Here is a 23,155-nt window from a genome sequence, read left to right as displayed (position 1 = left end):
TTGCCCTCGGTAACAGACTACAGTTTAGCTCCCAGCTGTAGTCAGACATGTGATTCTCTATGTCTTCACCTCTGAGTTCCCACACTGCCGTTTTTAGGCATTTTGCTTTAGTTATGACTTCCCCTCACCCCTCACCCCTTTCTGGACAGGAATATTGCCCAAATTTACCCCAGTCCATATGAGCCTCATCAAATATTATGGATGTATTCAAATTGTCCACGAGGTCATCTTGTACCAGGAGGCCCAATGTAACTTCTCCAGTCTGTGTTGGTCGGTACCAAACTCACATTGACCCTTTCCTCTTTAGCCTGGCTGAGTGGTCCTCGTGGAGCGACTGGTCGCCCTGTACGGTGTCATGTATGGAAGGTGTTCAGAAGCGGCAGAGGATCTGCATAGGAGATGGCGACTGTCTAAAAGGAGAAAATCTCGAAGTTCGCTCCTGTAGCCTCCAAGCTTGTTGTCCGCGTAAGTTCTATTTCACAGGGAGCCGGGGTCAGTATTGGGACATCTATAGTTTGTGGCTGCTGTCCCCGTATGTTCTATTACACTGGGTTGGTATTGGGACATCTATAGCTTGTGGCTGCTGTCCCAATAAGGTCTATCACACTGGGTTGGTATTGGGACATCTATAGCTTGTGGCTGCTATCCCAATAAGTTCTATCACACTGGGTTGGTATTGGGACATCTATAGTTTGTGAATGCTGGCCCTGTAAGTTTTATTACACTGGGTCGGTATTGGGACAGCTATAGCTTGTGGCTGCTGTCCCCATAAGTTCTATTACACTGGGTTGGTATTGGGACTTCTATAGCTTGTGACTGCTGTCACAATAAGTTCTATTACACTGGGTTAGTATTGGGACATCAATAGCTTGTGGCTGCTGTCCCCGTAAGTTCTATCACACTGGGTTGGTATTGGAACATCTATAGCTTGTGGCTGCTGTCCCCGTAAGTTCTATTACACTGCGTCAGTATTGGGACATCTATAGCTTGTGGTTGCTTTCCCAATAAGTTCTATTACACTGGGTTAGTATTGGGACATCTATAGCTTGTGGCTGCTGTCCCTGTGATTTCTATTACACTGGGTTGGTATTGGGACATCTATAGCTTGTGGTTGCTGTCCCCGTAAGTTCTATTACACTGGGTTGGTATTGGGACAGCTATAGCTTGTGGCTGCTGTCCCAATAAGTTCTATTACACTGGGTTGGTATTGGGATATCTATAGCTTGTGGCTGCTGTGCCAATACGTTTTATTACACAGGGTTGGTATTGGGACATCTATAGATCATGGCTACTGCCCTCGTAAGTTCTAATTTACAGAGTGCCGGGGTCGATATTGAAACTTCTATTGTTCATGCCTGCTGTTCCTGTAAGTTCTAATACACATAGTGCCAGGGTTGGTCTTGGGCCATCTATAGCTCATAGCCAGCAGGGGCAGATTTTAAGGGATATTGTCCCTTTAAGAAGAAAACTGTAAATATTCTGGGGAAGCAAAAACAAACCTTTTTGGCCATGCTGAGTCTTCCTAGGAATCCGACCTTTACTGGAAGCAGGAACGTTTTTTGTAGGTTTTCAATATTTAACTTGTAATTTGGGCAAACAACAAATCAATGCAAATTACACAGCGCAACAGCCGAGGTCGCGGACTGAGTACAGAGGGCAAACCCCACCCCCGGTCAGATTTTGGAAATTCTTTCTTAAAATCATCCGTCGCCACTCACAATATTGCAGTATTATTTTTTCTAACACTATCACATATATTTGTGCACTGTAAGGCAATGTATGGTTCTTATGTGCTCACTATATGGCACTATTATAGAGGTACTAGATGGGATTAATTTTATGGGGCATGGTATGACAGTATTACCTGAGCAATGTATGGAAATGTTATGTATGCACTGTATAGCAATTTTATGTGAGCACTGTATGGCAGTACTATGTGAGCAATTTATGTGCATTGTATAGTAGTTTTATGTCTGCACTATATGGCAGTGTTATAGAAGTAAAATTATGACAGCTGTGTATGCTGTATTCCTGCTCAAGACCCTAGGTCTGAGTACAAAGGGCAAATCTCATCTAATTATTTTTGGCACTATGAAGCTGTATTATTTTTCAATATTAGTGCATCTATATGTGCACTCTAGGGCAATGTTAGGTGTTTACTATATGGCACTATTAAAGGGGCGCTGTATGGAACTATCATATAGGAAAACAGTGGTATGTAAACACCATATCAATGACAGTATTTTTAGAGCAATTCATAGAAGTATTATGCAGGCATTGTATGGTGGTTTTATTTCGGTACCATATGTCAGTATTAAATGAGAAAATTCTGGACGTTTTATGTATACATTGAATCTGAAGGAGACCTTTGGTCTGGTACCCATAGTGGTCTTATGTGGGAACTGTATGTCGGTAGTATCTGGATATAGTGAGGCTGAAGTATGTGGACAGTATGGCAGGGGTATCTGAGCAATGTATGGCAGCAGTGTTAGCAAAACTATATGAGCATACAAGATAAGGCAGAAAAGGGGTTAATGCTGCGCATCAGCCAAATGAAGACGTATAATGTTGATGAAGATGAGTATTCTTTTATTTCATAGGTCTACGCGTTTCAAGGTGACAACCTCTTCCTCAGGACCAATGCATCAACAACAAGAGTCTTGTTGTTGATGCATTGGTCCTGAGGAAGAGGTTGTCACCTTGAAACGCGTAGACCTATGAAATAAAAGAATACTCATCTTCATCAACATTATACATCTTCATTTGGCTGATGCGCAGCATTAACCCCTTCTCTGCCTTATCTTGTATGCTCATCCACGTGGGGCTGCAGCAGACGCCATTATCTCATGCGCACTAGTGGTTGTGACTGTCACAACTGATCCAGGTGAGTGTATATTTTCCAGGTATACCCCACTGATCACTTTGGTGTTACACTATCAGCGCTCCTTATTTTCAGATCTATAAGCAAAACTATATGGACATTGTATGGCAGCAATATTTGAATAATTTATGGCAGTAGTATGTAGTCATTGTAGTATTAAGCAATGCATGTCTATGGACACTGTATGGCAGTACCATTTAAGCACTGTATGGTAGTAGTATGTTTACACTTTATAGCAGTAGCATGTGGACACTGTATGGCAGTAGTATCGGGACACTGTAGGCAGTAGTATATGGACAGTGTATGGCAGTAGCATGTGGACACTGGATGTCAGTAGTATGTGGACACTGTATGGCAGTAGTACCTGATCAATGTATGTCAGAAGTATGTGGACTCTGAAGAGCAGTAGTATCTGGACATAGTAAGGCTGAAGTATGTGCACACTGTATGGCAGTAGTATGTGCACACTGTATGGCACTAGTATGTGAACACTGTATTAGAGTAGTATGTGCACACTGTATTAGAGTAGTATGTGCACACTGTATGGCAGTAGTATGTGCACACTGTATGGCACTAGTATGTGAACACTGTATTCGAGTAGTATGTGAACACTGTATGGCAGTAACATGGGAACACTGTATGGCAGTATTATGTGCACACTGTATGGCAGTAGTATGTGGACACAGTATGACAGTAGTATGTGCACACTGTATGGCTGTAGTATGTGGACACTATATGGCAGTAGAAGGTGGAGTAGTATGTGGACACTGTATGACAGAAGTATGTGGACACTATATGGCAGTAGTATGTGGACACTATATGGCAATAAAAGGTGGAAACTGTATGGCAGTAGTATGCTTACACTTTATGGCAGTAGTATGGCAGTAGTATGTGTACACTATGGCAGGCAGTAGTATGCTTACACTTTATGGCAGTAATATGTGGACACTTTATTACAGTAGTATGTGGACACTGTATGGTAATAGTAGTATTTAAGCACTTTATGGCAGTAATATTTCTGCAGTATATGGCAGTATTCTTTGGACATTATCTAGAGGTATGTGGACATACCAAAGAACGGAGTCATTTTTTAACAAACCACCTGTTGGTTGTCAGTTCTTTGGGCCACGGGACGTGGCTAATTAGTGGCTCACCATCAGTGACATCATCATCAGCACTATAGTGATGTCACTCCCAGGTCCTAACATCAAGGCTGAATCAGTAATGGTTGATCTGATTTCCTTCTCTGACCTCTGACCCTTTGTGCCCCTATAGAGGTCGGAGGGTGGTCCTCATGGTCCTCGTGGTCCCCGTGCTCCGTCACCTGCAGGATTGGACAAAGGCAACGCACCAGAGAATGCAACAACCCCCCGCCGTCCTGTAACGCTGACTGCCCCGGTGTAAGGGTGGAGACCGAGCTCTGTGACACTTTCCAAACCTGCCCCAGTAAGTAACAAAGACATGGCTGACACTACGGCAAAGCCCGAAAATGTAAAGGGGGTCTCCGGCCTCAGTCCTAGGTGCTGGGACCCTACTGATCACCTGAGTTTGGAGACCCCCTTTAAGGACAGGTTCACTTTCATTACTACTTATCCCTTTTTCTCTCCGCAGCCCACGGTTCTTGGGGCACCTGGGGGTCCTGGAATCCATGTTCCGCCAACTGCATTAGAGAAGGTTCTGGAACTTTCCCAGTTCAGCCCCGATATCGAGAGTGTGATAGCCCCCCGCCCTCGGTGACCCCGGCCGGGAGACCATGCGAAGGAAGTCGGCAAGACACCAAAGACTGCCGAGACCTTCCCTTCTGTCCACGTAAGCAATTGAAAAGTGGAAACTGTCAGCAAGCTGCTCTTGACGGATCTGCCGTTCTGTTTATCTATTATGGTTCCCTTTTGAGGGTCACTAGTGACTTTAATAGACTGAGATTGTAATTAGAGTAGATCCAGCCGCGTCGCTCACCCTGCTTGCTGACAGTTTCCAGATGAAATGTGTCCTCTCCTTGCAGTGGACGGCTCCTGGGGGGCATGGCAGCCCGGTTCTGATTGCTCGGTGACCTGCGGCGTGGGGCGGATAACTCAGAAGAGGTCTTGTGACAATCCAACCCCTCGTCATGGCGGAAGAGACTGCGTGGGACCTGCAGAAAGACGTACCATCTGCAATACAAAAGTGCCTTGTCCCGGTAAGATCAGGAGGTACAGCTGATACTGTAGTGATGCACCGCCAATGGTGGCCGACCACAGGCCACTATGGGGTCCGTGAGGCGAGGGAAACGGGCCCCGCACGCCTCCATGATGCCAGAGTAAGCAATGATGAAAGTGTGAGTGCTCCACTGACGCTCCCTCCGCCGTCATTATCCCTCGGCGTCTGATGTCTCAGCGCAGCGGGCTCAATCATGTCACTACTGCGCACCCGCTGCGCTGAGAAGAGCAGAGCTGCAGACCCCTCACCTCGGAGCCTGACCGGCGGGGAAAGAGGAGAGGTGAGCGATTGCTATATGGATGACTATTGGGGGTGCACAATACTATATAGAGGGCTATGGGGGTGCATTATATTATATGGAGGACTATGGGGTGCATTAAACTATATAGAGGACTATGGGGTGCATTATACTATATAGAGGGCTATGGGGGTGCATTATACTATATAGAGGGCTATGGGGGTGCATTATATTATGTGGAGGACTATGGGGTGCATTATACTATATAGAGGACTATGGGGTGCATTATACTATATAGAAGACTATGGGGTGCATTATTCTATATGGAGGACTATGGGGTGCATTATACTATATGGAGGACTATGGGGTGCATTATTCTATATGGAGGACTATGGGGTGCATTATACTATATGGAGGACTATGGGGTGCATTATATTATATGGAGGACTATGGGGTGCATTATTCTATATGGAGGACTATGAGGGATACATTATATTATATGGAAGACTATGGAGAGTGCATTATACTTTATGGAGGACTATGGAGAGTGCATTATACTATATGGAGGACTATGGAGAGTGCATTATACTATATGGAGGACTATGGAGAGTGCATTATACTTTATGGAGGACTATGGAGAGTGCATTATACTTTATGGAGGACTATGGAGAGTGCATTATACTATATGGAGGACTATGGAGAGTGCATTATACTTTATGGAGGACTATGGAGAGTGCATTATACTATATGGAGGACTATGGAGAGTGCATTATACTATATGGAGGACTATGAGGGATACATTATATTATATGGAAGACTATGGAGAGTGCATTATACTTTATGGAGGACTATGGAGAGTGCATTATACTATATGGAGGACTATGGAGAGTGCATTATACTATATGGAGGACTATGAGGGATACATTATATTATATGGAAGACTATGGAGAGTGCATTATACTTTATGGAGGACTATGGAGAGTGCATTATACTATATGGAGGACTATGGAGAGTGCATTATACTATATGGAGGACTATGGAGAGTGCATTATACTATATGGAGGACTATGGAGAGTGCATTATACTTTATGTAGGACTATGGAGAGTGTATTATACTATATGGAGGACTATGGAGAGTGCATTATACTATATGGAGGACTATGAGGGATACATTATATTATATGGAAGACTATGGAGAGTGCATTATACTTTATGGAGGACTATGGAGAGTGCATTATACTATATGGAGGACTATGGAGAGTGCATTATACTATATGGAGGACTATGAAGAGTGCATTATACTATATGGAGGACTATGGAGAGTGCATTATACTATATGGAGGACTATGGAGAGTGCATTATACTATATGGAGGACTATGGAGAGTGCATTATACTATATGGAGGACTATGGAGAGTGCATTATACTTTATAGAGGACTATGGAGAGTGCATTATACTATATGGAGGACTATGGAGAGTGCATTATACTATATGGAGGACTATGGAGCGTGCATTATACTATATGGAGGACTATGAGGGATACATTATATTATATGGAAGACTATGGAGAGTGCATTATACTTTATGGAGGACTATGGAGAGTGCATTATACTATATGGAGGACTATGGAGAGTGCATTATACTATATGGAGGACTATGGAGAGTGCATTATACTATATGGAGGACTATGGAGAGTGCATTATACTATATGGAGGACTATGGAGAGTGCATTATACTATATGGAGGACTATGAGGGATACATTATATTATATGGAGGACTATGGAGAGTGCATTATACTTTATGGAGGACTATGGAGAGTGCATTATACTATATGGAGGACTATGGAGAGTGCATTATACTTTATGGAGGACTATGGAGAGTGCATTATACTATATGGAGGACTATGGAGAGTGCATTATACTATATGGAGGACTATGGAGAGTGCATTATACTTTATGGAGGACTATGGAGAGTGCATTATACTATATGGAGGACTATGGAGAGTGCATTATACTATATGGAGGACTATGGAGCGTGCATTATACTATATGGAGGACTATGAGGGATACATTATATTATATGGAAGACTATGGAGAGTGCATTATACTTTATGGAGGACTATGGAGAGTGCATTATACTATATGGAGGACTATGGAGAGTGCATTATACTATATGGAGGACTATGGAGAGTGCATTATACTATATGGAGGACTATGGAGAGTGCATTATACTATATGGAGGACTATGGAGCGTGCATTATACTATATGGAGGACTATGAGGGATACATTATATTATATGGAGGACTATGGAGAGTGCATTATACTTTATGGAGGACTATGGAGAGTGCATTATACTATATGGAGGACTATGGAGAGTGCATTATACTATATGGAAGACAATGGGGGTGAATTATACTATATGTAGAATTATGGGTGTTCATTATTTTATATGGAGCACTATGGGAAATGTATTAGTAAATATAGAGGACTATGGGAGCCCATTATATTATACGGAAGGCTATGAGGGGGCCATGATAATATTTTGAGAATTATGATGGGGCCATCATACTGTGCGGAGGGCTGTGGGGGGCCATCATACTGTGCGGAGGGCTGTGGGGGGCCATCATACTGTGCGGAGGGCTGTGGGGGGCCATCATACTGTGCGGAGGGCTGTGGGGGGCCATCATACTGTGAGGAGGGCTGTGGGAGCTATCATACTGTGTGGAGGGCTGTGGGGGCTATCATACTGTGTGGAGGGGTGTAGGGGGCATCATACTGTGTGGAAGGGTGTAGGGGGGCATCATACTGTGTGGAGGGGGATGGGGGGCCATCATACTGTGTGGAGGGCTTTGGGGGGCATCATACTGTGTGGAGGGGGGGTGGGGGGCCATCATACTGTGTGGAGGGCTTTGGGGGGCATCATACTGTGTGGAGGGGTGTAGGGGGGCATCATTGTGACGGGGTGTACATCAGAGCAAAGAGAGACAACAGGCCGAGGATGATCCAACAGGTTTACTAACAGGAATACAGGAACAGCACACGACAAGTCCAAATAAAACAGATTCGGGGGCACCTCCCGATAATCCAAAGTGCCAGATCAGGACGAAATAGTCCTCTTCAGAGTCCCAGAAATCCCACACAATCCACTGGACGGCGAGGTCTGTCCGCAGAATCAGATCTCGCTCCCTTCCTCTTCAAAACTCAGCCATAGGTCCTCATCCTTCTCCAGCCGATATCCAACTAACTGAACTAACATGTTCTTCTCTCCTGGGATCAGCCCCTTAGGTGGGCACACCTCCCCCTGGCCATTTGATGCATGAATGGACTTTAGACTGCTGGCTCTGTTCTGTTTACCAAGTTGTAGATTGGAGAAGTCCCATGCTGAGAAGAACAATATATATATGCAACCCCCACCAAATCAATGACAATAGCTACTGCTGAAGCCTGATTGCAATATGATACAGGCTGGGGGAAGGTATGGTCACTTACATCCAAGACATAGTATTACAGCAAATACAGAGAGAAGGTAAAATACATCACATGGCATCTTATACAAAATTATGGGATGGAGAAAACTACATACATCATGACAATTATACTGTGTGGAGGGCTTTGGGGGGGCATCATACTGTGTGGAGGGCTGTAGGGGGGCATCATATTGTGTGGAGGGCTGTAGGGGGGAATCATACTTTGTGGAGGGCTGTAGGGGGGCATCATACTGTGTGGAGGGCTGTAGGGGGGCATCATACTGTGTGGAGGGCTGTAGGGGGGCATCATACTGTGTGGAGGGCTGTAGGGGGGCATCATACTGTGTGGAGGGCTCTAGGGGGGCATTGTGGAGGGCTGTAGTGGGGCATCATACTGTGTGGAGGGCTGTAGGGGGGCATCATACTGTGTGGAAGGCTTTGGGGGGCATCATACTGTGTGGAGGGCTTTGGGGGGGCATCATACTGTGTGGAGGGCTGTAGGGGTGCATCATACTGTGTGGAGGGCTGTAGGGGTGCATCATACTGTGTGGAGGGCTGTAGGGGGGCATCATACTGTGTGGAGGGCTGTAGGGGGGCATCATACTGTGTGGAGGGCTGTAGGGGTGCATCATACTGTGTGGAGGGCTGTAGGGGGCATCATACTGTGTGGAGGGCTGTAGGGGGGGCATCATACTGTGTGGAGGGCTGTAGGGGGGCATCATACTGTGTGGAGGGCTGTAGGGGGGCATCATACTGTGTGGAGGGCTGTAGGGGGGCATTGTGGAGGGCTGTAGTGGGGCATCATACTGTGTGGAGGGCTGTAGGGGGGCATCATACTGTGTGGAGGGCTGTAGGGGGGCATCATACTGTGTGGAGGGCTTTGGGGGGGCATCATACTGTGTGGAGGGCTGTAGGGGTGCATCATACTGTGTGGAGGGCTGTAGGGGTGCATCATACTGTGTGGAGGGCTTGTAGGGGTGCATCATACTGTGTGGAGGGCTGTAGGGGGGCATCATACTGTGGGGAGGGCTGGGAGGGGGTGAGGGTGGCCCATCTAGAACATTTTTGCTATGGGTCCCCATGATTTTTATTTACGCCTCTGGAAGGAAGCATCTGCCTCTATTCACTGACAGCAAGCACAGATCTTGAAAAATAAACAAAAACCTACAAAAAATGCTTTAATTTTTTTCCTTCCGTAGTGGATGGCCGGTGGTCCGAATGGACTGAGTGGTCGACCTGCTCCGTCCTGAGCGGTGATCCCATTCGCTGCAAATCAACTGTAGGAAACCAGAACAGGCTTCGGGAGTGCCGGGGGACAGGCTCATGAAGGGAAGTGGTGCGAGGGCGGCCGCCGGGAAGGCCGGGCCTGCTACTACTACGAGAAGTGCAAGGGTAAAGGAGGCCCAGATCATTCCCCCAAATGCCCCAGCAGCACCCACTGTCCCTCTCTCCCCCTCTCCTCCCCACTCTCTCCCCCCTCTCCTCCCCTCTCCCCCCCTCTCTCCCCCCCTCACCCCACTCTCTCCCCCCCTCACCCCACTCTCTCTCCCCCCTCCCACCCTCTCTCCTCCTCTCTCCCCCTCTCCTCATCTCTCTCCCCCTCTCCTCATCTCTCTCCTCTCCCCTCTCTCCCCCCCCCTCTCTATTCCCTCCCCCCTCTCTCTATCCCCCTCTCTCTATCCCCCTCTCCTCTCCCCCTCTCTCCTCCTTTTTCCCCCTCTCTCCTCCTTTCTCCCCCTCTCGCCTCCTCTCTCCTCCTTTCTCCCCCTCTCCTCTCCCCCCTCTCTCCTCCCCCTCTCTCCCCCTCTCTCCTCCCCCTCTCTCCCCCTCTCTCCTCCCCCTCTCTCCCCCCTCTCTCCTCCCCCTCTCTCCCCCCTCTCTCCTCCCCCTCTCTCCCCCCTCTCTCCTCCTTTCTCCCCCTCTCTCCTCCTTTCTCCCCCTCTCTCCTCCTTTCTCCCCCCTCTCTCCTCCTTTCTCCCCCCTCTCTCCTCCTTTCTCCCCCTCTCTCCTCCTTTCTCCCCCTCTCTCCTCCTTTCTCCCCCTCTCTCCTCCTTTCTCCCCCTCTCTTCCCCTCTCTCTTCTTTCTACATCTTTAAACTTTTTCTAACGCAGCTGACGGATCCTGGTCAGAATGGAGTGAATGGGGCCTGTGCTCCTCTCCATGTGGACGATCCGAAAGGACAAGATCCAGGGAGTGTGAACCCGTATACCCCGACTATCCGTGAGTGTGCGACACCAGACTATTCATGTCTATAATGGGCAGTATTATAGCAGTTATATTCTTGTACATAGGGGCAGTATTATAGTAGTTATATTCTTGTATATAGGGGCAGTATTATAGTAGTTATATTCTTGTACATAGGAGCAGTATTATAGTAGTTATAATCTTGTACATAGGGGCAGTATTATAGTAGTTATATTCTTGTACATAGGGGGCAGTATTATAGTAGTTATATTCTTGTACATTTGTAGCAGTATTATAGCAGTTATATTCTTGTACATAGGGGCAGTATTATAGTAGTTATATTTTTGTACATAGGGGGCAGTATTATACTAGTTATATTCTTGTACATAGGGGCAGTATTATAGTAGCTATATTCTTGTATATAGGGGCAGTATTATAGTAGTTATATTCTTGTACATAGGAGCAGTATTATAGCAGTTATATTCTTGTATATAGGAGCAGTATTATAGTAGTTATATTCTTGTACATAGGGGCAGTATTATAGTAGTTATATTCTTGTACATAGGGGCAGTATTATAGTAGTTATATATTTGTACATAGGGGGCAGTATTTTAGCAGTTATATTCTTGTATATAGGGGCAGTATTATAGTAGTTATATTCTTGTATATAGGGGCAGTATTATAGTAGTTATATTCTTGTATATAGGGGCAGTATTATAGTTGTTATATTCTTGTACATAGTTGCAGTATTATAGTAGTAATATTCTTGTACATAGGGGCAATTTTTATTAGAAAAAACAAACATAAATACATGTATAAGGAACAAAAACTCCCATTAATACAGGCCACAAATCACTGAGGTTTCATAAAAAAATTGTTTAAAAGAACAGAGAGTCCTCAGTGGTTGATACCTTTTAATGGCTAACTGAAAAGATGGTAATAATTGCAAGCTTTCGAGACTACTCAGGTCTCTTCATCAGGCATGGTATAACACAAAATCTGAAGAGTCACGTATTTATACACAACAGGACTTAGAATAGTGCAGTGCACTATTCTAAGTCCTGTTGTGTATAAATACGTGACTCTTCAGATTTTGTGTTATACCATGCCTGATGAAGAGACCTGAGTAGTCTCGAAAGCTTGCAATTATTACCATCTTTTCAGTTAGCCATTAAAAGGTATCAACCACTGAGGACTCTCTGTTCTTTTAAACAATTTTTTTTATCTCTACTGGCTAACACGGTACAAAGATGAGGTTTCATAGACACCGGCACTAAATATTGAGATCAAACACAGAAATAAAGTAACGAGTCCACACCTGTGGAGGGAATGAAGCGTCAATGACACTCAGCAATCACCATACAATATATAGAAGGAGCAGAGTGATACTCATCATCCCGAGTCAGGGACATTCTGTCCTCCACTGGTGTCCATGGCAGATTCTACCTGAGGGTCTACAGAGAGGGGCCTCCGCTTTGGCGGGGGATGTTCCTCTATGTCCCTGTCACATTCAAGTGTCCCCAATTCCCTCTCAAAATCATCATCATGGGACAAAGCCCCATACTTGTTGGACACGACCATCGCACCCACAGAGCTCTGGACCTTCTTACTCGCCCTGTCACATGCAGCCTCAGGTCTACGGGAGGACGCGTCCTTCTTCTTCCTTTTATTCTGACTAATGGTCCAGTCATCAGATACAGATGCCGAAGGGGGGGGCCACCTGAGACTGCTGGACCTGAGGGACGACCTCCATGTTCCCCTCCGCGTCATCCTGCTCTGGTATTACCTGAGCGGACACCCGGGGGACATCGGAGATGGGCACTACCTCTCCTGATGGTAAAACCTCCTCCTGGGCCTCTGCCACCACCTCCTGAGCCTCCGCCGCCACCTCCCGAGCCCCTGCCACCACCTCCTGAGCCTCTGCCACCACCTCCTGAGCCTCTGCCACCACCTCCTGAGCCTCCGCCACCACCTCCTGAGCCTCCGCCGCCACCTCCCGAGCCTCCGCCGCCACCTCCCGAGCCTCTGCCGCCACCTCCCGAGTTTCCGCCACCACCTCCTGAGCCTCCGCCACCACCTCCTGAGCCTCCGCCACCACCTCCTGAGCCTCTGCCACCACCTCCTGAGCCTCTGCCACCACCTCCTGAGCCTCCGCCACCACCTCCTGAGCGTCCGCCACCACCTCCTGAGCCTCAGCCCCTGCCATCACATCCTCATCAGGGAACACTCTGCAGATGTCGTGCCAGGCGTCTGGACAGTCCCTGTGAGGGTGGCCATCCTACCACAGAGGTTGCACCTGACGTCCCGGCAGTCTGCAGCGACATGACCGATGTCCCCACACAGGCTGCACTTCACCACGGTACAGGCATTGGCCAGATGACCAGTCTTACCACATTTGAAGCACTTTCGGGGCTGCCCGGGGTAGTAACATCTCCCCTTCTCCCTCCCAATGAAGAAGGAGTTGGGCAGGTGGGCAGTGATGTTGTATTGCCTCAGCTTCACCAGGACCTTCCACCCCATAGTCCAGATACCGTCCTCATCTCTGACCTTGGAGAGTCCAGAGACGAGGTCACAATGTCTCCGGAGCCACACCTCGATGTCCTGTGGGGGAACGGCCTCATTCCAGAAGGTGACATTCACAGTGACAGTATCTGGCCTGGAAATAGGGACCAACAAAAACTCATTCCAGTCCTCGGTGTCCCTGAACTTGGGGTAATCGGCCCAGAACCTGTCCAGGTCAGACATGAGCTTAAAGCTGACGTCATAGCCCTGCCCGTCCTGCAGATTAGAGACCGCCAGGATCTCACGCGGCACAAACCCCATCTGGTGGCACAGCAGCTCCCTCACCACGTACCCGCGCTGCGGCAGAACCTCCTTGGGACCTATGTACTTAAAACGCACAACATTAATACGCTTGAAAGTCTGACCGGTATAATGGGCGCCGGAGGTGAAGGATGGGGCGCCGCGGCTCCAGGCATTCCTGGGGGGCACCTGCCGGGTCACCCTGGGCTGACTAACAGGATGAGGGTCTATAGCAGGGGGGGCCGGCACACCTTGCGGGTTAGATAGCAAAGGAGGAAAGTCACATATATCATGCACATCAACATGAGCAGCATCATCATCATCACATGGTGCAATGTCCGTCACAGACTGTGAATCCCCTCCAGCCCCCGACCCCACAGGCATAACAACACCATCCCCAGGCTGTGCACCGGCCTCCGCAGCACAGACAGTCACACATGGAAGGTCCTGCTCCTGTGCGGGGCACTCTGGGACTTGTAGTGCCTCTGCTGTCTGAGGTGTAAGCCCCTGTACACACTCGGATGCCTGCTGCTCCTGTAGCTACAGTTGTTTCCCATCCTGAACGCAGAATCTGGCCGCCTGTATCACCGGTCGCGTCTGCAGCTGGGGGGTCTCGTCCCGAGCGGCCTCTGATTGCACATCAGGGGGCCTGGTCTCCACAGCACAGTCCTGCGTATGGGAGGCCAAACATTCCTGGGTCATATAGGTCTCCTTCAGGGGCCCCATACTCTCCAGCACAGAGTCCATGTCCTGCACCACACTCTCCAGCACAGAGTCCATGTCCTGCACCACACTCTCCAGCACAGAGTCCATGTCCTGCACCACACTCTCCAGCACAGAGTCCATGTCCTGCACCACACTCTCCAGCACAGAGTCCATGTCCTGCACCACACTCTCCAGCACAGAGTCCATGTCCTGCACCACACTCGCCAGCACAGAGTCCATGTCCTGCACCACACTCTCCAGCACAGAGTCCATGTCCTGCACCACACTCTCCAGCACAGAGTCCATGTCCTGCACCACACTCTCCAGCACAGAGTCCATGTCCTGCACCACACTCGCCAGCACAGAGTCCATGTCCTGCACCACACTCTCCAGCACAGAGTCCATGTCCTGCACCACACTCTCCAGCACAGAGTCCATGTCCTGCACCACACTCTCCAGCACAGAGTCTATGTCCTGCACCACACTCTCCAGCACAGAGTCCATGTCCTGCACCAGGGGCCCCATACTCGCCAGAACAGAGTCCATGTCCTGCACCACACTCTCCAGCACAGAGTCCATGTCCTGCACCACACTCTCCAGCACAGAGTCCATGTCCTGCACCACACTCTCCAGCACAGAGTCCATGTCCTGCACCACACTCTCCAGCACAGAGTCCATGTCCTGCACCACACTCTCCAGCACAGAGTCCATGTCCTGCACCACACTCTCCAGCACCAGAGTCCATGTCCTGCACCACACTCGCCAGCACAGAGTCCATGTCCTGCACCACACTCTCCAGCACAGAGTCCATGTCCTGCACCACACTCTCCAGCACAGAGTCCATGTCCTGCACCACACTCTCCAGCACAGAGTCCATGTCCTGCACCACACTCTCCAGCACAGAGTCCATGTCCTGCACCACACTCTCCAGCACAGAGTCCATGTCCTGCACCACACTCTCCAGCACAGAGTCCATGTCCTGCACCACACTCTCCAGCACAGAGTCCATGTCCTGCACCACACTCTCCAGCACAGAGTCCATGTCCTGCACCACACTCTCCAGCACAGAGTCCATGTCCTGCACCACACTCTCCAGCACAGAGTCCATGTCCTGCACCACACTCTCCAGCACAGAGTCCATGTCCTGCACCACACTCTCCAGCACAGAGTCCATGTCCTGCACCACACTGTCCAGCACAGAGTCCATGTCCTGCACCACACTCTCCAGCACAGAGTCCATGTCCTGCACCACACTCGCCAGCACAGAGTCCATGTCCTGCACCACACTCGCCAGCACAGAGTCCATGTCCTGCACCACACTCGCCAGCACAGAGTCCATGTCCTGCACCACACTCTCCAGCACAGAGTCCATGTCCTGCACCACACTCTCCAGCACAGAGTCCATGTCCTGCACCACACTCTCCAGCACAGAGTCCATGTCCTGCACCACACTCTCCAGCACAGAGTCCATGTCCTGCACCACACTCGCCAGCACAGAGTCCATGTCCTGCACCACACTCTCCAGCACAGAGTCCATGTCCTGCACCACACTCTCCAGCACAGAGTCCATGTCCTGCACCACACTGTCCAGCACAGAGTCCATGTCCTGCACCACACTCTCCAGCACAGAGTCCATGTCCTGCACCACACTCGCCAGCACAGAGTCCATGTCCTGCACCACACTCGCCAGCACAGAGTCCATGTCCTGCACCACACTCGCCAGCACAGAGTCCATGTCCTGCACCACACTCTCCAGCACAGAGTCCATGTCCTGCACCACACTCTCCAGCACAGAGTCCATGTCCTGCACCACACTCTCCAGCACAGAGTCCATGTCCTGCACCACACTGTCCAGCACAGAGTCCATGTCCTGCACCACACTCTCCAGCACAGAGTCCATGTCCTGCACCACACTCGCCAGCACAGAGTCCATGTCCTGCACCACACTCGCCAGCACAGAGTCCATGTCCTGCACCACACTCGCCAGCACAGAGTCCATGTCCTGCACCACACTCTCCAGCACAGAGTCCATGTCCTGCACCACACTCTCCAGCACAGAGTCCATGTCCTGCACCACACTCTCCAGCACAGAGTCCATGTCCTGCACCACACTCTCCAGCACAGTGTCCATGTCCTGCACCACACTCTCCAGCACAGAGTCCATGTCCTGCACCACACTCTCCAGCACAGAGTCCATGTCCTGCACCACACTCGCCAGCACAGAGTCCATGTCCTGCACCACACTCTCCAGCACAGAGTCCATGTCCTGCACCACACTCTCCAGCACAGAGTCCATGTCCTGCACCACACTCTCCAGCACAGAGTCCATGTCCTGCACCACACTCTCCAGCACAGAGTCCATGTCCTGCACCACACTCTCCAGCACAGAGTCCATGTCCTGCACCACACTCGCCAGCACAGAGTCCATGTCCTGCACCACACTCTCCAGCACAGAGTCCATGTCCTGCACCACACTCTCCAGCACAGAGTCCATGTCCTGCACCACACTCTCCAGCACAGAGTCCATGTCCTGCACCACACTCTCCAGCACAGAGTCCATGTCCTGCACCACACTCTCCAGCACAGAGTCCATGTCCTGCACCACACTCTCCAGCACAGAGTCCATGTCCTGCACCACACTCGCCAGCACAGAGTCCATGTCCTGCACCACACTCGCCAGCACAGAGTCCATGTCCTGCACCACACTCGCCAGCACAGAGTCCATGTCCTGCACCACACTCTCCAGCACAGAGTCCATGTCCTGCACCACACTCTCCAGCACAGAGTCCATGTCCTGCACCACACTCTCCAGCACAGAGTCCATGTCCTGCACCACACTCTCCAGCACAGTGTCCATGTCCTGCACCACACTCTCCAGCACAGAGTCCATGTCCTGCACCACACTCTCCAGCACAGAGTCCATGTCCTGCACCACACTCGCCAGCACAGAGTCCATGTCCTGCACCACACTCTCCAGCACAGAGTCCATGTCCTGCACCACACTCTCCAGCACAGAGTCCATGTCCTGCACCACACTCTCCAGCACAGAGTCCATGTCCTGCACCACACTCTCCAGCACAGAGTCCATGTCCTGCACCACACTCTCCAGCACAGAGTCCATGTCCTGCACCACACTCGCCAGCACAGAGTCCATGTCCTGCACCACACTCGCCAGCACAGAGTCCATGTCCTGCACCACACTCTCCAGCACAGAGTCCATGTCCTGCACCACACTCTCCAGCACAGAGTCCATGTCCTGCACCACACTCTCCAGCACAGAGTCCATGTCCTGCACCACACTCTCCAGCACAGAGTCCATGTCCTGCACCATACTCTCCAGCACAGAGTCCATGTCCTGCACCACACTCTCCAGCACAGAGTCCATGTCCTGCACCATACTCGCCAGCTCCAAACCCTTCTTGTTCAGTCTCTGGTCACACACAGAGGTCAGGTCAGGATCTAAAGTGGCCCTTAGATTATAGAGACAGTCTATCTCCGCCTGCAGCATGCCTTTCATCGACTGTAACTCACCCAGTCTTCTGACTAGTCCAGGCATCTCATCCGCCAGCTGCGGCTCGGGTACACACACTGTCTCCACAGCTTCAGGCTTAGCCACAGGTGCAGGGACCTTGAACACAGGCTTGTCAGAGGCCTCCACCACAGATGTCTGCATGGTGGCCTTGCTGGACCCAGGCACTGGGACTTGCTTACCCCTGGCACTGGACTGCGACCTGGTGCGGCCTGAGCTCGCCATGCCGGACACCACATGCTGCTGCTGGAGATTTTCTTGCAGGGTCTGCTTCTCCAAAGATGTCCTCTGTCTGCGGGCTGGAGAGCTGAGCTGCACATGCACAGCTGACGGTGATGGAGGCTGAGCTCCTGGCTGGAGCTGTGCACTGACCGGGGCTTCTCTGCAGGAATCACACGACCTCACACTGTGCTGTATGGCTCTACTCACTGCTGGCTTCATTACTGCACTTGGAGTTGGTTTTCCTCCCAAAACATTACACACCGATTTCTTAGCTTCTCCTTTCTTGCTGGAGCTTTGTGCTACAGTCACAGGTCTCACAGCGACTCTGGGGGTGGTATTCCCAATGGAAGAGGCCTGGGAGCCATGTCCCAGTGTAGGCCGGGAAGCCTGGGCCTTGCCTGGGGAGCTTCCCCGCCCAGGGGGGCCCCGCCCTGGGCTTGCTCCAGACATCCGGAGAACTGCTCAACACAACCTCACAGCTTGGGGGCAGTATTATAGTAGTTATATTCTTGTACATAGGGGCAGTATTATAGTAGTTATATTCTTGTACATAGGGGCAGTATTATAGTAGTTATATTCTTGTACATAGGGGCAGTATTATAGTAGTTATATTCTTGTACATAGGGGCAGTATTATAGTAGTTATATTCTTGTACATAGGGGCAGTATTATAGTAGTTATATTCTTGTACATAGGGGGCAGTATTATAGTAGTTATATTCTTGTACATAGAGGCAGTATTATAGTAGTTATATTCTTGTACATAGAGGCAGTATTATAGTAGCTATATTCTTGTACATAGAGGCAGTATTATAGTAGTTATATTCTTATACATATGGGCAGTATTATAGTAGTTATATTCTTGTACATAGGGGCAGTGTTATAGTAGTTATATTCTTATACATATGGGCAGTATTATAGTAGTTATATTCTTGTACATAGGGGGCAGTATTATAGTAGTTATATTCTTGTACATAGGGGGCAGTATTATAGTAGTTATATTCTTATACATATGGGCAGTATTATAGTAGTTATATTCTTGTACATAGGGGCAGTGTTATAGTAGTTATATTCTTGTACATAGGGGCAGTATTATAGTAGTTATATTCTTATACATAGGGGCAGTATTATAGTAGTTATATCCTTGTATATAGGAGCAGTATTATAGTAGTTATATTCTTGTACATAGGGGCAGTATTATAGTAGTTATATTCTTATACATATGGGCAGTATTATAGTAGTTATATTCTTGTACATAGGGGGCAGTATTATAGTAGTTATATTCTTATACATATGGGCAGTATTATAGTAGTTATATTCTTGTACATAGGGGCAGTGTTATAGTAGTTATATTCTTGTACATAGGGGCAGTATTATAGTAGTTATATTCTTATACATAGGGGCAGTATTATAGTAGTTATATTCTTGTACATAGGGGCAGTGTTATAGTAGTTATATTCTTGTACATAGGGGCAGTATTATAGTAGTTATATTCTTATACATAGGGGCAGTATTATAGCAGTTATATCCTTGTATATAGGAGCAGTATTATAGTAGTTATATTCTTGTACATAGGGGCAGTATTATAGTAGTTATATTCTTATACATATGGGCAGTATTATAGTAGTTATATTCTTGTACATAGGGGGCAGTATTATAGTAGTTATATTCTTATACATATGGGCAGTATTATAGTAGTTATATTCTTGTACATAGGGGCAGTGTTATAGTAGTTATATTCTTGTACATAGGGGCAGTATTATAGTAGTTATATTCTTATACATAGGGGCAGTATTATAGTAGTTATATTCTTGTACATAGGAGCAGTATTATAGTAGTCATATTCTTGTACATAGGGGCAGTGTTATAGTAGTTATATTCTTATACATAGGGGCAGTATTATAGTAGTTATATTCTTGTACATAGGGGCATTATTATAGTAGTTATATTCTTGTACATAGGGGGCAGTATTATAGTAGTTATATTCTTGTATATAGGGGCAGTATTATAGTAGTTATATTCTTGTATATAGGGGCAGTATTATAGTAGTTATATTCTTGTACATAGGGGGCAGTATTATAGTAGTTATATTCTTATACATAGGGGCAGTATTATAGTAGTTATATTCTTATACATAGGGGCAGTATTATAGTAGTTATATTCTTATACATAGGGGCAGTATTATAGTAGTTATATTCTTGTACATAGGGGGCAGTATTATAGTAGTTATATTCTTGTACATAGGAGCAGTATTATAGTAGTTATATTCTTGTACATAGGGGGCAGCATTATAGTAGTTATATTCTTGTATATAGGGGCAGTATTATAGTAGTTATATTCTTGTACATAGGGGCATTATTATAGTAGTTATATTCTTGTACATAGGGGGCAGTATTATAGTAGTTATATTCTTGTATATAGGGGCAGTATTATAGTAGTTATATTCTTGTATATAGGGGCAGTATTATAGTAGTTATATTCTTGTATATAGGGGCAGTATTATAGTAGTTATATTCTTGTACATAGGGGGCAGTATTATAGTAGTTATATTCTTGTATATAGGGGCAGTATTATAGTAGTTATATTCTTGTACATAGGGGGCAGTATTATAGTAGTTATATTCTTGTACATAGGGGCAGTATTATAGTAGTTATATTCTTGTACATAGGAGCAGTATTATAGTAGTTATATTCTTGTACATAGGGGTAGTATTATAGTAGTTATATTCTTGTACATAGGGGTAGTATTATAGTAGTTATATTCTTGTATATAGGGGCAGTATTATAGTAGTTATATTCTTGTATATAGGGGCAGTATTATAGCAGTTATATTCTTGTACATAGGAGCAGTATTATAGTAGTTATATTCTTGTACATAGGGGCAGTATTATATATTACATTTTCTATGTATTTGATAATATTGTAAATTATTTTTTATTCTGATAGAACTATTGTACAAGGAGCTACGAAGGTTGTAGAAGTCTTTTTCTCGGGAGAACCAAAGTTAAAATGTGATGCCATTAATGGGGAAACTCTGAAGGTGGTGGAGAGAACCGAGTGCCGAAATCTTCCATCATGCACCTAAGGTACAGATTGTCCCCCGCGCTCCCCCAGTTGTGCCTCTTTGGTGTCAGTCCGCTCTGCAGCTCTAGCATTGTATTCCAGTCTCTGCTGTACGGGGAGACTTGGCTGTGGCCCATAGACGGGCCCTAAATGATACATGGATGGATAATTTATTAATGAGTGTTCTTCTTTTGTGTCTTCCAGACGTCTTGGGTTTTTTTGTCCTCAGAAATCCTGGATTCTGTTATTTTTATCGTCGCCCCTGAATAAGCGTCAGAATGGAAACAAGAGGCGAAACCTCGTGTGGAAAATACAGAGTCCGACGTATAACCCAGCTATTGCCGTGTCCCGGGATGAAGCTTTTATATTGCAGCCGCCATCGTTTGTTCTCGCTCTCGCAGTTCTTTTGTGTTTAATGTCTAAAAGATTGAAAATTGATCATTTTTAGTCTTATTTTTTCCATTTCTCTGTACAAGAAAGTGTGAAGGGGAGTAGAGACCCCGCCAAAGGGGGGGAGCTTATCACAACATTGTGGACTAGTCAGAGGGGAGGAGCTTATCACAACATTGTGGTCTAGTAAGAGGGGAGGAGCTTATCAAAGCCCTGTGGGAAAAGTCAGAGGGAAGGAGCTTATCACAGCATTGTGGAACAGTCATAGGGGAGGAGCTGATCACATCACTGTGGAACAGTCAGAGGGGAGGAGCTTATCAAAGCCCTGTGGGAAAAGTCAGAGGGAAGGAGCTTATCACAGCATTGTGGAACAGTCATAGGGAAGGAGCTTATCACATCACTGTGGAACAGTCAGAGGGGAGGAGCTTATCACAGCACTGTGGAATAGTGAAAGGGGAGGAGCTTATCACAGCGCTGTGGCATAGTGAAAGGGGAGGAGCTTATCACAGCACTGTGGAACAGTCAAATGGGAGGAGCTTATCACAGCACAGTGGGAAAAGTCTGAGGGGAGGAGCTTATTACTGCACTGTGGAACAGTCAAAGGAGAGGAGCTTATCTGGACTGGAAGGGGGAGGAGCTTATTACAGCACTGTAGAACAGTCAGGGGGAGGAGCTTATCACTGCAATGCAGAACAGTTAGAGGGAGGAGCTTATCACTGCACTATAGAACAGCCTGGAGGGGAGGAGCTTATCACAGCACTGTAGAACAGCCTGGAGGGGAGGAGCTTATCACAGCACTGCAGGACAGTCAGAGGGGAGGAGCTTATCACTGCACTGCAGGACAGTCAGAGGGGAGGAGCTTATCACTGCACTGCAGGACAGTCTTGGGGGAGGAGCAAATTACTATACTGGAGTATGTGCACCATCTGGTGTCTGAGTCACGTACTGCAGCTCTGCTCCTATAGAAGTGAATGTGAGTTGAGCTGCAGACAGCAGTGGTTGGAGTCTCCTGCTACAGATGTGCATTGGGGCGCAAAAAAGGTCACGTCTCCAGATATAATCCATATTGTATTGAGCTAAAGTTTCTAGAAGATTCACAAAAGTAACACATCATTTTATTACTTTCTGCCCAGCCCCCATTAACATACCCCAAAATCAATACAAACCCCCAGACTGGATTCCTAAATCCATTACAAATATTTTAATTATACACTCATAAATAAATTTTAATTTTTAAATATATATATATATATATATATATATATATATATATATATATATATATATACACACATATATGGACTGCAGGAATTCATCCCTTATGGCCATAACAATAATACATGCCCTGCATTCTGCGCTGTGGCCAGCAGGTGGCAGGGGCGCACCGTTTCCCGCTTTCAGGTCGCTGGCTGCATCTTGCTGTAGTCTCTGCTCAGTGTAGACGGGAGATGACGCTTCCAAAATGTCAGCCCCGGAGGC

At 47.5% G+C, this 23,155-nt stretch overlaps 1 protein-coding gene across 1 annotated transcript in view; it reads left to right on the top strand.

The window, feature by feature from the left end:
- The window catches only part of CFP (complement factor properdin), a 48,464-nt gene extending 26,740 nt beyond the window's left edge, over positions 1 to 21,724 (top strand). Inside the window, 9 exon segments of the mRNA XM_075322960.1 lie at positions 308 to 465; positions 4,157 to 4,327; positions 4,493 to 4,690; positions 4,884 to 5,057; positions 9,983 to 10,097; positions 10,099 to 10,175; positions 10,896 to 11,004; positions 21,170 to 21,309; positions 21,491 to 21,724. Coding sequence (XP_075179075.1) covers positions 308 to 465; positions 4,157 to 4,327; positions 4,493 to 4,690; positions 4,884 to 5,057; positions 9,983 to 10,097; positions 10,099 to 10,175; positions 10,896 to 11,004; positions 21,170 to 21,308 — 1,141 coding nt within the window. The 3' untranslated portion in view covers position 21,309; positions 21,491 to 21,724.
- Positions 21,725 to 23,155: the final 1,431 nt, after the last annotated feature.

The sequence above is a fragment of the Anomaloglossus baeobatrachus genome, chromosome 9 (genome assembly GCF_048569485.1).
Source record: "Anomaloglossus baeobatrachus isolate aAnoBae1 chromosome 9, aAnoBae1.hap1, whole genome shotgun sequence".
Lineage (NCBI taxonomy): Eukaryota > Metazoa > Chordata > Amphibia > Anura > Aromobatidae > Anomaloglossus > Anomaloglossus baeobatrachus.
Note: the sequence above shows the minus strand (reverse complement) of the source record. Positions and strands in the feature narration are given on the sequence as shown.